We start from the raw sequence: 15,890 nt of genomic DNA, 5'->3' as shown, positions 1-15,890 counted from the left end.
GAAAACCCAACTGGTCCAACAGGAACTGGCTTTTCTCTGGAAGTTCCCTGCTCTCAAGTCACGCAGAGTATTTCAGCTGAACTCAAGAGACAACATGTTGTTTGCTGGTTGTGTGGCTGGTGAAAGGCACGAAAATGCTGTCAGGTAGAAACCTGGGGGTGGGGTGGGGACAAGTCCCTCAGAGCTCCCCCAGGCAGCACCAGAGCCCAGGAGAGTCAAGGCTCCCCAACTCCCCAGTGTGGACAGTTTGGTGCTCCTTCTCTTAGCTTGGTTCCTAAGGGTGCTTGTTCTCTGTGGGTGGCTTGGTGACTCTCTTGCTTTCTTCTGAGTTGCAGACATGCTAATTAGCAGGAACAAGGCACTTTTAGCACCTGAATAAAAATACCCCCACGACGCCCTTGGTGGAACAGAACGCCCAGTTCCAGGGTTTCTGAGAGCTCCACTCACACTCCAAGTGGACAGCCTCTCCCCAGCAATGACACCTGCCACCCCTGGTGTCACCCCCACCCCCCACCTGAGTGGATGTGACACAGACAGCAGACACAACCTGGCAGAACAAGGGCACTTGTTTTATTGCTGCTTTCTTGAGAAGTGTTTCCAGGCACACAATCTATACAAGAACTAAATCATTTCCCTCGGTCTTCTCTGGGGCCGGCCCTCCCACGTAATCAGAAAAATGGATGAAATTGGTGGGCTGTTTAAAGCATATCGTGTGTAAATACTGTAAAATCAAAGATTACTTTTGGCTTTTATATACCGCACCGTTTTCACATTACCTAGCACCAAAATAGCTTATTAGATCTTCTTTGCCTTGGTTTTGTCTTTCTTTGTGGCGGTTTCTTTTCTTCCCTGCCTTTCCCAGTGTTCATTCTCTCCACTCCAATTCTTCCTCTTCCCTCCCCCGTCCCTCCTTCCTATCCTTTGTCTGCCCACTGACTCATTACCCCGTCTTCCTCACTCATCCCACTTAACCTCTTGCTCCCTCCCTCTCGGTGCCTTTCCTGCTGCTCCTTAGTCTTTTGAAATGTCTTGGCTGCCTCTTCCTTTCCCTGCTTTCATTTCCAAAGGCTGTTAGCCGCTCATCACTCACCCTCTACTCCCCCTGCCTCTTCCAGGCTGTTTTCTCTTCCCTCCCAAGACCCACCACAGAGTCCATTCTTTTTTCCTTGTTCTCGAAAGGGAACGTGGGGATCAGAGAACCCTACAGTCAGAGTTGAAGGGACAGAGCTTATGTTCCACTGACAGTTACTTCCGAGTCAGAAACTCTTATTCTTCTTGTAGCACCTTCAACAATGGCTGCCCCCGTCCCTCCTCAGAGCAGGAAGGGCTGGAAAGAGAAACAAGGGAACAGGGCCTCTACTTGCTCTCCCATGCTCCCTCACCAACACTCTCACCCAGCCTTTTCTTCCGTGGCTCAGTGCGCGTATGTGCGCGCACACACACACGCAGACACACACATTCCTTCTATAAGGCAGACAGCACCTGAGTTTTGATGGTTAAGTGCCTTCTAAGTGCCCTCAATGCAGATGTGTGAGCTCTAGTCTCCACTAGCATACTCGGCTTCCTTCTCTTGGGTCTCTTCTCCCCCACCTAGCACATGTCTGTGCTTCATACTCTGGGGTGAGACTAGGAAGCATGATTCTAGTTCAAGGAGGCCAGAGAGATCATGACAGTGGGGTTCTTTCCTGGGGAGGGGTTCCAGTAGGGGTCTGACAGTCAGATCAAACAGGACACTCCTCTCAAAGCCAGCTTCCACCTGGAGTAACTGTGAAAAAATCAATTGCTAGTAACTGTTCTTGTGAAATGGGCTTCTCTCTGTACCACTGGGCAAGGCTTCTTCAGAACACAGAAAATCAAGAGGGAAAACAGAGTCCTGACGAGACACTCTTGTAACCATATAATGGTGGCTCTAAAATTCAGCAGTCTTGGCCAGCGTTCCTCTAAGCACATTCCAGAATCAGGATATTGCATTCTTCAGAGCTGGGGAGACAGGGGTTATGTCCAGGCAAGTCACTTGAGGGTTTGTGAAAAGCCCCTCAATTTCTCAGAGGTTGGTTCCTCAAGATGTCTTAGTTTCTCCATGTTGGAGAAATTCATGTCGGCTATAAGGAAGATGTGAGGATTACCCAAGGAATGTTCCGTTGAGGAAGATGAAAGTCTCTGCCAGGCAGTGAACCAGAGGCCAGAGGCAGTGTTGCCCAGGCAGGGCCTCCACCCCAGGCCTCGGGACACCTGCTTCTTCTGCCTTGCCTTCACACCCCTCACCACTCCCAAGCTCAGACTTGCTTGACAGTCTGTTGCATCTTCATTCTCAACCTTGCTGAGCCCACCCGCAGAGAAGAGGAGGAGAGCTGGTCTGCAAACGTCAAGGTGACTGGGGCTTGCGGGTAAGCCAGAACATGCCCAACCAAGTCCAACCCCACCCTGTTGTTCTGCGTCTAACGCTGGGGTGTGGATCTCTCGGCAAAGATTCACAAGGAGGAAGCAGTGAGATCTTAAGGACAAGGAGGATTTCTGTTCCATTTCCCTGTCCCTGTGGGTCCTTCCCAAACCCCCACTGCCTTCTGCACACCCACCGAGGGGAATAGAAACATAAGTATGGATATAATTCTCCACTGAGTCCCTTTCATATCAACTGATTAATCAATCAAATTGCCAATAAATTACTACCATAAAATGTTGTGTGTATACATAGACAGATGTAGATAGTCCAGCTTTTTTCCTTGCCCCCCCTTTTGCTGGCAGCTTCAGATCAAAAGCCTCTGACCCAGAAAGGCCTCATCGTGTCATGGGTGCCACGTAGTTGGCAGGGAAGAGGCCCAGTTTGTTGTGCAGACGGCCGGTCCACCAGGATGGGTTGGAGCTATCCAGGACCTCAAGCACCTCTCCACTGCGGAATCCCAGTTCGTCATCCTCCATGGCCTCGAAGTCATACAGTGCCCGGGCCCACCGCACGCGCTGTGGGGAGAAAAAACAGGTTTGCCTGAACCGTGGGCTGGCTGGGGCCTCCTCTGAAGCCCCTGTGACACAGAAGAGGACCTGCTGGCTGCTTGCACCACAGTCAAGTCCTCCAAAAGCAATCCTCCCTGGAGGCTGACATGTGGCCTCCAGTTCCCAACTTAAAGCAGAGCCAGGATGCTCAGCCCTGAGTGCAAAGTTCCCAGAACTCACCAGAGGCATTCTTGAGACTCAGGACTTTTACTGACAAAGATGCTATTCTCCAAAGTCCCAAGAGGATCCTTGATAACTACTCTCTGCAACAATATATGGTATTTTTTCTTCCCAGTGACCAACAGACTGGCAATGTGCCCAAATTAACAGCCTGCGGTGTTAGCACAACTGAGTGGAGATGGCCCGCACTATAAAGGCAGCCGATCTCTCACCACTAGAACTGGAGCTGAGAAACACGACAGCAGGGCCAAGCCTGCAACCAAACTGGGATAAACAGGCTGGATGGTGGTAGGCTGGGGGCACCCGGCTCCAGAAGGCTCTTCCTGCCATCACTCCCCAGGGTCCACCCCCTCTATTTAGATCTCTGTGCAGCTTGCAGTCTCTCCTGGGAGACCAAACATTTCTTTAACTCCCGGTTCACCCTTTCAGTGAGCTCTGTCCCCATGGCCTTTTCCCGGGAGCCCAGCAAGGGAAGACTCACATACCCCTGCCACTTGGAGTTGTACTGGGTCTGTGTGTCTCCGGTGCATGAGGGCGGCATTCATTTCACTGCCCATGCCCAAGCCACAGTGTCCGTCGTTTATGTCGAGGCTGCCTCCACGGCGTTCCTAGACACAGAGGCGACAGAAGACCCATCACACATGGGCAGAAACATCTTACACATGTCCTGGCGCTTTTCTTGGAAGCCATGGACACAGCCGGGATTCCTGATGATAACAAAGCCTTAGGTGATGGAGACAGCAAGGAGCCCTGATGCCGCAATGGTTAAGCACTCGGCTGCTAACTGAAAGGTTGGCAGTTCAAACCCACCAGTGGCTCCATGGGAGAAAAGACCTGGCAGTCTGTTTCCATACAGATTATAGCCTGTCATGAAAAGTCACTGAGTCAGAAGTGATTCGTCAGCACCTAACAACAACAACAATGGAGAGAGCATTGGTGGTTCCGTGGTAGAATTCTCACCTTCAATGTGGGAGACCTGGATTCGATTCCCAGGCAATGTACCTCAGTGCAGCCACCCCCTGTCTGTCAGTGGAGGCTGGTGAGTTGCTGTGATGCTGAACAGGTTTCGTAAGCTCTTCCAGACTGAAGATGGACTGGAAGAAAGGCCTGACAATCTACTTCCAAAAAATCACTTAATGGAAAACTCTGTGGATCAAAATTGGTCTCACTGAACTGTAAACATGAAAAATTGCTCAATGTTGTATTATCTGTATTTTTATAACAACAACAACAAAAAGCTTATGGATCAAAATGGTCCAATTCTCAACTGACCATGGGCACGGCCCATGCCTGAGTAGTGGTTTGTTGTGTTGTGCATGGGGTTGCCGTGGGTCAGGGGCTGACTCAATGGCAGCTAATAACGACAATGGAGAGAGAGAAAAGGTGGGCCAAGGAACCTTAGATTCTGAAGGCAAAACGATGGCAGTTTTCGTTGATTCAACCAAGAATTATTGATGGGGCATCTACCATGACCAAGGATTTGTCATTGGAGAGGTAAGGTCCCCGACTCCGTGGAGCTTCAGTTTAGAGGGAGAAACACACAAATGTATGTGACAAGTGTTCTAGTGAGCAGAGGGGAGTGCCCAAGTCAGGCTGGGTAATCGGGGAAGGCTTCATAGAGGAGGTGGTGCTTGAACTCCAGCTTCAAGGAGGAGTAGGACCAGCCAGGGAAGGGCATTTCAGGTAGACCCATTGCCTTCTAGTCGATTCTGACTCATAGTGACCCTATAGGCAGAGTAGAACTGTTCCATAGGGTTTCCAAGGAGCACCTGGTAGATTTGAACTACCGACCTTTTGGTTAGTAGCCGTAGCTCTTAACCACTGTGACACCAGGTTCCCATTTCAGGTAGATGGAATGGGCATACACAAAGTCAAAAAGGCATGAGAAAGAACACAATGGACCATTCCGGTACCTAAAGGTAGTCCAGCTTGGCAAGAAGGTATGTCTGTGTGGGGAGTTGGGGGGAGGTAGGGCGTAGCAGGTGAGGTTTGGGGATACGGCTCACAAAGAAATTTGTATGCCCTGCTAAGAAATTTAAGACAGATGTTATCTGGCTGCATTGTCTGTCTCTATAAGCTGCCTAAAATCCCTTCTGGAACAGGCAGGGGATAAATAAATAAATAAGCAAGGCTTCATGGTGGGTGTTAATCCTTCTTTCTTGTGGCTCACCCCAGCCAGATGGGTTAAGGGGCATGAATAGATTTGGAATTGTGCTGATAGGAAAATGAATTGTTGACTGAGTCCTCAGGGTAATGTGTGTGTGTGCTTATGCGTGTGTCTTCAGGCAGGCAGCCACTGAGCTCAGAGATTTCTTTGCCAAGAGCGGCTTCCGTATTTCTGCCATTCTGGGGGTCCCACGGTCTACTTTAGGAACTCTGTAAGTGACCAGACCTGGTGAGACCAGACAAAACGTGGGATGCTCCTCCCCTGGCAGCAACCCCTGGACTACAACAGACCCCCAGATTTCTCTGCTACGGCTGTTTCCAGCATTGGGGGGACGTTTTCAAACACTAAATGGCAGTGGGGTCCAGGTGGCCTGCGCCAGGGAGGAGGCAGGTCCTCCGTCCTACTTCATTGTGCTCCAATTCCTTCTCTGGAGTTACCTGATGAAAATGGTGATGCTGGAGGTACCGCTGCTGGGGTGGTGGCTGCGCTGCCGCGGGATACTGAGGAGGCGGCTGCTGATACTGATGGTGCTGGGCGGGCATGGGAGGCGGGTGATCGGACAGCTTGCGGTTCATTGACGGCCGGATTTCTTCTCCCACAGCTCCACTGAGGTGTGGGCCTCCCTGGGCCCTCCGGTCCAGGCTGTTGCCCCGGCGACCCTGGGAGAAAGAACAAAGATGACCTGGACCCAACCTCCCCTGATCTCCTGGTCCTACCCCATTTTCTGGCAGCTGTTCCCTGCCTTTGCTCACCAGAGCTCCAAGAAACAGCTGATGGGGTGGTGGGGGCGGGGGCAGTGAAAGAAACTCGATGGGCCAGACCCTCATGTTTTCAAAAGTGGCCTCTGCTGTCTCAGCTTCTCCCAGTTTTAGGAGTTCTGGTCTCTGGTTCACAGATGATCACTTTCCACCTGGGACCCATTTAGTTCTCTTCTAGTGTAACCAAGCTTGAATATTCTATTTTACTGACACGATGCCACCACTTCTTATCGCATGTTGCCACACTGCTGGACATTGTACCTCCCAGATAAGCTCTGCCATTGACTTTGCATGATTTTGAGCTATCATTTATAGCCTGGTGATAGAGAGCCACACAACAACATGCTCGCAGCTCCATGGAAACCAGGCCTGCCGCTAGGCATGTTGGGAAAGAACAAGGCCTTTCTGCTTAACGCTTATGAACCGAGAGGCTTTATTATTATTTTTATTTAATAAACTCTTACATGTGCCAGGCGCCGTCCTCAGTGCTTTACAAATATTAAGTCATTTAATTCAGTTTAATGCAGTTTCACATTGCCTTTTTTTTAATATCTGAATGTACATCCTAGTAAATTAATCCCACGATCCGTTTCCTGGTTAAAAGAATTCACGAGGCCTCAGGCAAACTTTGTTTTCCTTTTTCTGAACTTTTGTGTACACTTGGTGGGAACACCCTTTTGCCTTTGGTTCTAACTTCTTAGGCTTCAAATCAATGAATTACCTGAAGGGGGAGGGAGCCTTTATTTCCCCAAAGCACTTGTTGCTTCAAAAGTCTCAATGTCTTTTCAAATAACCTGGTCCTGGTTAGCCATGTTATTTCCTTTTGAAATATTCTATAAAGTATATATGTGTGTGAATTTTCTTATGGAAGGCCAGTAACAGTTTCTTAGTGCCTACTGTGAGCTAGGGAGGACATTACTAGTTCAGCAGTAGAGTTCCCCCTTCCCTTCGGGAGACCTGGATCCCATGCAGGGCCCACGCCTGTCATGTGCAGCTACCACTCATCTCTCACTGGAAGCTTGTGTGCTGCTGTGGTGCTGAACGGGTTTCAGTAAAGCTTCCAGACTAAGACTAGGAAGAAAGGCCTGGCGATCTATCTCCAAAAACCAGCCTGGGTTCAGGAGCTGCCCACGGATGAAGGATCAGGGGTGGGGGTGGGGTTACAGACAGATATTAGAGAGCAACCTAGAGTCCAAGACTAAAGCAGCAGGTAGAGCTTCGTGACTGTAATGAGGTGGGGAGGACATTGGAGGAGAGAATTAGACCTGGAACTCTTGCTCTTGGAACTGTCTGGAATGTAGAGGACTGTTTTCATAGAGAATGTATAATTTTTTCATCAGACAGACCTGGCTTTGAATTCTGATTTCATCTCTAACTGCTCATATTATCTAGCCACATTATCAGACCTTTCTGAGCATCAGCTTTCTCCTTTGTAGAATGGGGATTATAACACAGACTATAGGAATACCTCCTTCACTGGGCTGCTGTGAGAATTAAATGAGATAATCAAGTTATAGCGCCTGACACAGTGTCTGTAACCGTACCGTACCCCCTGGTCTGTGGTCAAGTCCTGAACCAGGCTGAAAACTATATAGAACAAAACTACGTTGTTGCTGTGTGTTGTAGAGTTGATTCTGACTCATAGTAATCCTATGAGACAGAACAGAACTGCCCCATGGGTTTCTCAGGCTGTAATCTTTACAGGAAGGAGTCCTGGTGGCAAAGTGGCTAAACACTCAGCAGCTAACCAAAAGGTTGGCAGTTCAAAGCTACCAGCTGTTCTGTGGGGGAAAGATGTGGCAGCCTGCTTCTGTAAAGATTACAGCTTTGGACACCCTTTGAGGGGAAGTTCTATTCTGTCCTATAGAGTCGCTATGAGTTGGAGTTAACTCAATGACAATGGGTTTGATTTAATCTTTATGGGAGCAGATCGCCAGATCTTTATCCCCCCGAGTAGCCTTTGGTGGGTTCAAACCGGCAACCTCTCAATTAGCAGCCAGGAGCTTAACCATTACACTACCGGGGCCCCTTAACAAAAAATAGCATCTGCAATAAGAGTTAATGTTTATTGAGTGCTTATAGCATGGGTAGGAAGGATACCAGGGATGGGGAGACATTATCTTCTCTAATCTTCACAACTGTCCTGTGAGGTGGATATCACTATTATCCCCATTTTATGGATGAAGAAACTGAGGATCAGAGAACTTTCCAGAGTCCCCCAGCTTGGGAGCGTGAAGCTAGTATTTAAGCTAAGATCTGACTTGAGCAAGTCTGCCTTTCAGAGGACCTACCCCTCAACTGCATTTTCTTGGTGCCTCACGCTGGCCTCTCTAGATCGGGGTTGATGGGGAGGCCTCCATCCGCGTACCTGATCCTCTTGGCTTTTATCCCTTAGGAAGATCTGCTTCTGCTTGGAGATGGACGTTGTTCTGTAGTAGTCCACCAGCTTATTTAGGGATGGAAACTTCTCTGTCCACAGGAAGTAATTACCCTTGCTGTCTCGCATGACCTTGAAGTGTTGAACGTCATCTTCGTGCCTGGAGAGCAAAGTAAATCCAAGCTGTACCTTACACAGTGACAGGTTACTCTAAACCTGGACTCACAAGGGCCCTGTGGGACAGAGTACAACAGAGTGGAACTGCCCACAGGGTTTCCAAGGCTGTAATCTTTATGGAGGCAGGCCTCCACATCTTTCTCCCACAGAGCAGCTGATGAGTTCGAACCGATGACCTTTCAGTGAGTAGTCAAGGACTTAACCACTGCGCCACCAGGGCTCCTTCAGATTGCTCTAGAGGGGATTTTTATAGCAGCAGGAGGCAATCATGAGCTGGAATCGGTCTAGGAATCTAGAGCTAACCTCTTACAGGAAAACAATGTCCCAGTGCCTTAAGGACTAAGAAAGGTCCCTAGGTGGCGCCAATGGTTTGCACTTGCTACTGATCTAGAGAGCTGCAGAAGAGAGGCCTGGTGATCCACTTCTGTAAAGATTACAGCCGAGAAAGCCCTACAGCGCAGTTCTACTCTGTAACGACGGGTTGCCAGGAGTCAGAGTTGCCTTGGTGACAACTGAGTTATATTTTTTGGTTTTAAGGACTAAGAGGTGGCAACGCCTGTACTAGTGAGTCCTGTTGTATGCTAACAACTCCATCAAGACTCCGATGCAAGTGGTTTTCCAAGCCCCTCTTATCTTTCTGTTGTCAGAAATACTTTGAGCCATCTCCTTTAAGCCCATAAACTAGCCCTAAACAAAACAAAAAAAAACCCCATTGCTGTTGAGTCAGTTCTGACTCATAGCGACCCTATAGGACAGAGTAGAACTGCCCATAGGGTTTCCAAGGAGCGCCTGGTGGATCTGAACCGCCAACATTTTGGTTAGCAGCCATAACTCTTAACCACTGTGCCACCAGGTTTCCAAACTAGCACTAGCTGGGAAGAAAATACCCTCTTCCCTGAGAAATTTGTCACACTTTGTTCTCTATGAAATGGGGGTCTCTGGGTTTTTGTTTACGTTTTTCATAAATAAAGTTAAGAAGTGTTTTGAGTTTTTTGGGAAAAAAAGCTGTTATACAGAAATACCTAGAAAAACACGTGGTAACATGTTTTACAGTTGGAAAGAAGCTCGGAGATTGTTTAGCCTAACTGATCGATTTCACAGATGAGGACACTGAGGGTCAGAGAAGTGAAGACCACGGGTCAAGTTTACTGTGAGTAAGCAGCAGAACTCAGATAGGAACCCCGGGTCTGTGATTCCGGTCTAGCAATCTCGGCCTATTACACCATTTAAACATGCTGACTTCCTTTGGAGTCCCTAGGTGGTACAAAGTTAACACACTCGGCAGCTAACCCAAAGGTCAGAACCTACCCAGAGGCACCTCAGAAGAAAGGCCTGGAGATCTACTTCCAAAAAATCAGCCATTGAAAACCCTGTGGAGCAGAGTTCTCCTCTGACACACATGGGGTCTCCATGAGTTAGAATTAACATGACAGCAATTTTTTCTTCTTTTTTTAAATTTCTTTTAGCTCAGCACGTTTTGATATCAGTCTGGACTCACATGTGATGGGCAGATTTAGACCAAGGTTGGAGAAGCTGGATTTTATCCATTTGGAAAGGGGACTGGTCCTTTATTGCTAGCTTCTGTCTTCCTCCATCACTACCAAGTCCTTCTCTTTTGGATATAAAGTTGATTTTTCCAGCAGACATACATTTATATCTTAAAATGAACTGAGACTAGAGTGATACCAATTGTCTGGTCCACTAGAAAGGCCAGGGATTTAAGGGGTCTTGGAGAATAAAGACACCTTGGAAAATCAGTGGCGGTTTCTTAGGGATAGATTCAATGGCATGTGTTCAGAAGGGGAGAGATATTCCCAGCTTCAGTCTCATACCCATGGGCTGGGGTCTGCTCATAGCCAGGTGAAGCCCAAGGCTGTCATAACCTCTTGCTTGACTGCTTTGGGACAGTAATCAACATGTTGCCATCCCTGTATAATCTTCCCCTTGGATTTTGGCTTCTTCACTTGAAGACCACATGGCTCAGCTAGTAATCATTACTCCTCACATCTTGGTAAGGAAGAGCAAATACTCTTGTGATATTGTAATTATTCACCCCCTGCCTTTTAGTGAAAGCACTCAGAGTCCAAAATATTAACCCTTTCACTCTCCTAAGCTGCGAAGATGGATGTCAGGGTAGAGTTGGTCGTCTGGGCCTATGGAGAGAGAATGGCCTGACCGTGGTCTCAGGTTCCGAGAGGAGCAGAGAAAGGGATGTAACTCAGGGCTCCAGACTTTCACGTCTATTATTCCACATACCTAACAAATGCTAAGCAATGGAACTACAATTAGCTCTTAATTATCTGTGCTCACGACAGGAAGCAGATGTATAAATAAAAATTATTTTGCTTTGGAATACATTATGCTGCATTTCTGCAGGAGATGTTATAATAATTACGGTGATAATCACCATTAGAAGAAGTTGCATTGCCTCAATACCTGGGAAGATCTGGGCAGAAATCAAAGCTGACCGTGTTGTAGAATTTGCTTTAATCAAGGAAATATCAACCAGAATTCCTAGCTGAAAAAGCCAGAGTCAAATTCATGCAAACCAAAAGCACCAAGAGATGCCCTTCAATCTCACGATTTACTTAGTCTGGACTATAGTCTGGGCCCTTAAGAAATAGGTGTGACTTGTAGGATGTCTTAATAGAGCAAAATTTCATTTATGGTGACCTAACAAGTTTAGAATTTCTGATACATCAGTATTGGCCTGAGCTAGATCTTACCATTGCCCAAGGTGTGAAAACGAAAGTTTTAGTTAAGGATAATTAAGTATTTAAGCAAGATTGCAAGGGCAATGCTAAAAAGACCAAACTCTTTTCAAGCACTTTAAAGGTACCAAAAAATCAAAACAAAATTAAAAAACCCAAACCAGTCACCACTAAGTCAGTTCCAACTCATGGCAACCCCATGTGTGCAGAGTACAACTGTGCTCCACAGGGTTCTCAAGACTGACCTTTTGAAAGCAGGTACCCAGGCCTTTCTTCAGAGACACCTCTGTGTGGGTTCAAACCTCCAACCCTTTGGATAGTAGTCGAGCGCTTAACCCTTTGTGTTCCCTAGGGACTCACAGGCACACACAAATGGTCGTATTTGTATTTTTAAGTTACTATTTGTAAGTCATTCCTATCTATTCTTTAAAATATCTGTTCTTCTTAAATAGTAAAGTCGCCACAGTTTATCACCTATCACCCAAGATCAGACTGATGTACTGAAAACAGTAAAGCTGTACGCGTGCCTTTCAAAATATGGAAGGATCCAGACCAGCGATTCCCGTCAATTAACTTGACAGTAACATTTTACCGTGCTTGTTGTCATGTGTTCTGCTGTCAGCATTATTTCCTGCACTCTCAAATGTGGTCACCAAGTCTGGTAGGTGACTTGTAATATCCGACACGCTGACCACAGGCAGAGGGTGTTCAGACTTGGGGCTTCTGACTCTGGGGCTGTGTAATGTGGATGCCTGGCCTGAGTCACTTCCTCCTGGCTGCTGCACCGTTTGCAGAATTTTGCTGTTATAATCCCCCACCCCCAGCCTACTCTGGCTCTGCTCTTTTGTTCTCAGTTTTCCTGCGTTGTACCTTGTTGAGGTAGCTCTTTAGCTCTGGTTTTTGTACAGCCACTTAAACTACAAAATGACTACTTGGGGTTTCCATCATTCTAGGACCCTTTCTTTTAGGCATAGGTCAGTAGTAAAAGAAAAGGTGAAGATCTAAAGCCCAAGAGGGATAGGTACAACTGGGAATTCTTTTCTCCTCTGTTCCCTCCTTCTTGCCACAAATGCTCATTGACCAGCTACTGCATGCAAAGCACTGTCAAAGGTACAAAGATGAACTCAGTAAAAATCCTACCCTTCCAGAAGGACCGGGGCTAGAGGGAAAGGGGATGAGTGTAAACAATGTGAACACAAACCAGTGTACTGAGGGGTCATGTACAAGTGTCAAGGGAAGGAAATACATCATAGTTGACAAGATGCCTGGCCCCCTTGGCCTCCCGAGTTTCTGGTTAATTGGTTGCATTCGAGTAGTCACCTCATGGTTTTAGTCATCTGGGCAGCTACAGGGTGAGAAGGGTCAGCCCGGGGTCAGGAACAGCCTGTACCTGACGGAGATGGAGAAGTCTCCTGGGGAGCTCTGGCTGGCGCGGATGATGAAGAAACCAACCTCCTTGCCCATGAGTAGGTTCTCTGCCTGGTGTCGGGAGAGGCCTTCGTGAAACCATCTGTCAGGTGGGATGAAAGGAGAGGGACTTGGTGAGATGTGGGAGTGATTCAAGAAGAAGAAGAAGAACAACAACAACAACAAAAACCCAAACCAGCTGCGTGGAGTCGATTCTAGCTCATGTTGACCCCATGTGCGTCAGAGTAGGACTGTGCTCCACAGGGTTTTCCATGGCTGGTTTTTGGGAAGCAGGTCATTAGGCCTGTCTTCCGAGGAGCCTCTGGGTGGACTCAAACTTTCAAACTTTTGGTTATTAGTTGAGAGCTTAACCATTTGCGCTACCCATAACCCTATATGAGTGGAATGGTGGTTGTTGGATGCTGTCGAGGTGATTTCGACCCAAGCCACCCCATGTGACAGAGTGGAACAGCCGTATTTGGTTTCCTAGGCAGTAATCTTACGGAAGCAGACTGCCACATCTTCTTCCAGCTGAGCAGCTGGTGGGTTCGAACCACTGGCCTTTTGGTTAGCAGCTGAGGGCTTATCCATTGTGCCCCCAGGGCTCCTTGTATGAGTTATAGCATAAGGGAAATGGAGGAAAGATGACCCAAAGGGAGACGGCTAGGGACTCTGTTCAGAGGAGAGATGAGGGACAGAAGGGGGTCAGGTGACTTTGAAAGCAAGCAAATCCTCTAGGCAGGCTCCAGGCAAGTGAGTGTTCCATTGTTCACTCTCTGTTCCCTCCTCCAGGAGAAGTCTCTCTCAGGCCTGGAACGCTGGAATCATGGAAATGTGCCACTGAACCAAAATGGGACAGTGTGGGAGTGACTCATTGCCGGAAGCAGCCGCCTGCTGGCAGCTGTGTGAGGGATGTGTGCTTGAAAAGAACCGCAGAGAGGAAAGGGCTGCCTAGGGTGGGGGGCCACCGGCTGGAGCCGGGCAGCTTCCTCCCAGGCTGAGACCTCAGCTGGCTGAGACTTCCTGGGGAATTAGGAAAGGGTACAGCCCAGGGCATAGTGTGCTCAGCCAAGGCTGCACGGTCCCCAGGAGCCCCGAACTTGCACTTGAAAATGAGCGTGGCCGGCAGCAGCCAAGAAGGGCCCTGGGTGACACAAATGGTTTGCTCTCAGCTACCAACTGAAAGGTTGGAGGCTTGAACTGACCCAGCAGCACCACGGAAGAAAGACCTGGCGACCTGCTTCCATAAAGATTACAGCGTAGAAAACCCTATGGAGCACAGTTCTACTCTGTAACACACGGGGTCACCATGAGTCAGAATGGACTCGATGGCAATGGGCATTTTTTTTTTTTTTTTTAGCAGCAGCCAGAGAGCGGCGTCTACACAGCCTGCTCCTCGGCCCTCCCAAAAATCCAGGCTGAAATCTTTACTGGGGAAACTTGGCTCTTTCAGGAGTGGAGTCAGGGTGGCAGCCCCTGCAAGCATTAATACAGATGGCATGGCAGGTATGAGAGAGACCAATCACTTACCCAGGGGCGAGGCAAACAGTGGCCCCTCCCAGCCACAGAACCATGAAACGAGCATTTGCAACCCCTCAGCTGACTAAGGTGGATTGTCACATGGCTTCGGGGCAGCTGCCCTAATTGCTGCCACTGGAAGCCCACTATGGGCACCCCTTTAAGGCGAACGCCCAGCAGGCCACTGCTTTGGATTCTTTTGTGGGCAATTCCTGGTGCTTTCTAGAATTCAGAAACCTGAAATTGAGACAGGTGGCAGGAGGGATATACTTATTCCAGACCTGGGACTTCAAGAGGTTGGTTGTGCTCCAAGGGGCTGGAAGAAGGGGTGTCTGGTGGTCGCCTGCCGAGAGATCCTTCCAGACTATTTGCCACACAACCCTGCAGTGTGACCAAAGTGACCGCCCCGTCATTGCCTTATGGAGGAAATGTGATGGGGGTGGGGAGAGGCACAGAAGGGCTGGACAGCGGCGTATCTCATAGGCAATATTTTGGAAGATACAGCAGGCAGTTGGGGGGTATTTAGAAAATACATTTGTCCTCCAACTGGAATTTGATGAGTGACTTCTTTCAAGACTTGCGGAGATTTCCACACGCTACATGTTAGATACGAGTGTCCAGGGTTTGAATATTACATGTCTTTCAAAAGCTATTCATTCATTCAACAGCTATTTATTGAACATCAAATCTTATGGAGTGCGACATATTATTCTGAAGCTTGCTTGCTTTGGGTACGTCGTCAGAAGGGATCAGTGCTCCAGGAAGACATCATGTTTGGTCAAGTAGAGGGCCAGTGAGGGCGTGGGACCGGGCAATGTTCTGTTGCACAGAAGGTTACCGTGAATCGGAGTCAACTCAAAGGCAGCTAACAACAACATCTGCTGTGTGCTGAGCCCTCTGGTAGGCACCAGGGATGTGGCGGTGAGCAGAACAGACAAGAACCCCCACCCTCACGGAACTTACATTCTAGTGGGAAGAGACGGATAATAAACAACCAAACACTTAAAATATGTAGTAAGTCAGATGGTGACAGGTGCTGTGGAGAAAATGAAAATGAAGAGGAAGGACAAGGAATGAAGGGTGGGGGGAGGAATTTAAAATATGGTAATTGGGAAGGCCTTGAAAAAGAGGAAGACCCTCAACAAGATGGATTGACACAGTGGCTGCAACAATGGGCTCAAGCATAACAACGATTGTGAGGATGGCGCAGGACCAGGCAGTGTTTCGTTCTGTTGTGCATAGGGTCGCTATGAGTCGACAGCACCTAATAACAACAACAAAGAAGACTGGGGAGATGAAAAGGAACCAACAAAAGAAACAGATGAGGAGCAGCCAGGGTGGTGGGAGGAGAACCAGGAGAGAGGGTGTCCCAGAGGCCAAATGAAGAAAGTGCGTCAACAGTGAGGAAGAGATCCTCCAGGTGAAATCATGATGACGTGATGGCTGAGAACTGACCTCTGGACTTGTAGTTCTCCGTGACCTTGACAAGAAATGTTCTGGTGGAGCCGTGGAGGTTCAAGAGAGAATGGGAAGAGACAGGATGGATACAGGAGTGCAAACAATTCTTTTGAGGAGATGGGATGGTGGCCGGAAGCGGGTATGGG

General features: G+C 48.3%; 1 protein-coding gene across 4 annotated transcripts in view; it reads right to left on the bottom strand.

Annotated features, from left to right (window-relative positions):
- Positions 1-548: 548 nt before the first annotated feature.
- Positions 549-15,890, bottom strand: part of GRAP2 (GRB2 related adaptor protein 2) — an 84,372-nt gene continuing 69,030 nt past the window's right edge. For 3 of the 4 annotated variants that reach the window (XM_049885205.1, XM_049885206.1, XM_049885207.1), the window contains exons 4-8: positions 12,752-12,871; positions 8,465-8,633; positions 5,776-5,997; positions 3,657-3,779; positions 549-2,958 (exon numbers count right to left, since the gene is read on the bottom strand). In XM_049885205.1, coding sequence (XP_049741162.1) covers positions 2,779-2,958; positions 3,657-3,779; positions 5,776-5,997; positions 8,465-8,633; positions 12,752-12,871 — 814 coding nt within the window. In that variant the 3' untranslated portion in view covers positions 549-2,778. Of the gene's footprint in view, positions 2,959-3,656; positions 3,780-5,775; positions 5,998-8,464; positions 8,634-12,751; positions 12,872-15,890 lie in introns of those variants that run through there. The other variant, XM_049885208.1, reaches the window with a different exon arrangement.

This window comes from Elephas maximus, chromosome 4 (genome assembly GCF_024166365.1).
Source record: "Elephas maximus indicus isolate mEleMax1 chromosome 4, mEleMax1 primary haplotype, whole genome shotgun sequence".
Lineage (NCBI taxonomy): Eukaryota > Metazoa > Chordata > Mammalia > Proboscidea > Elephantidae > Elephas > Elephas maximus.
The sequence above is the reverse complement of the archived record's forward strand: the minus strand, read 5'-3'. Positions and strand labels throughout refer to the sequence as shown.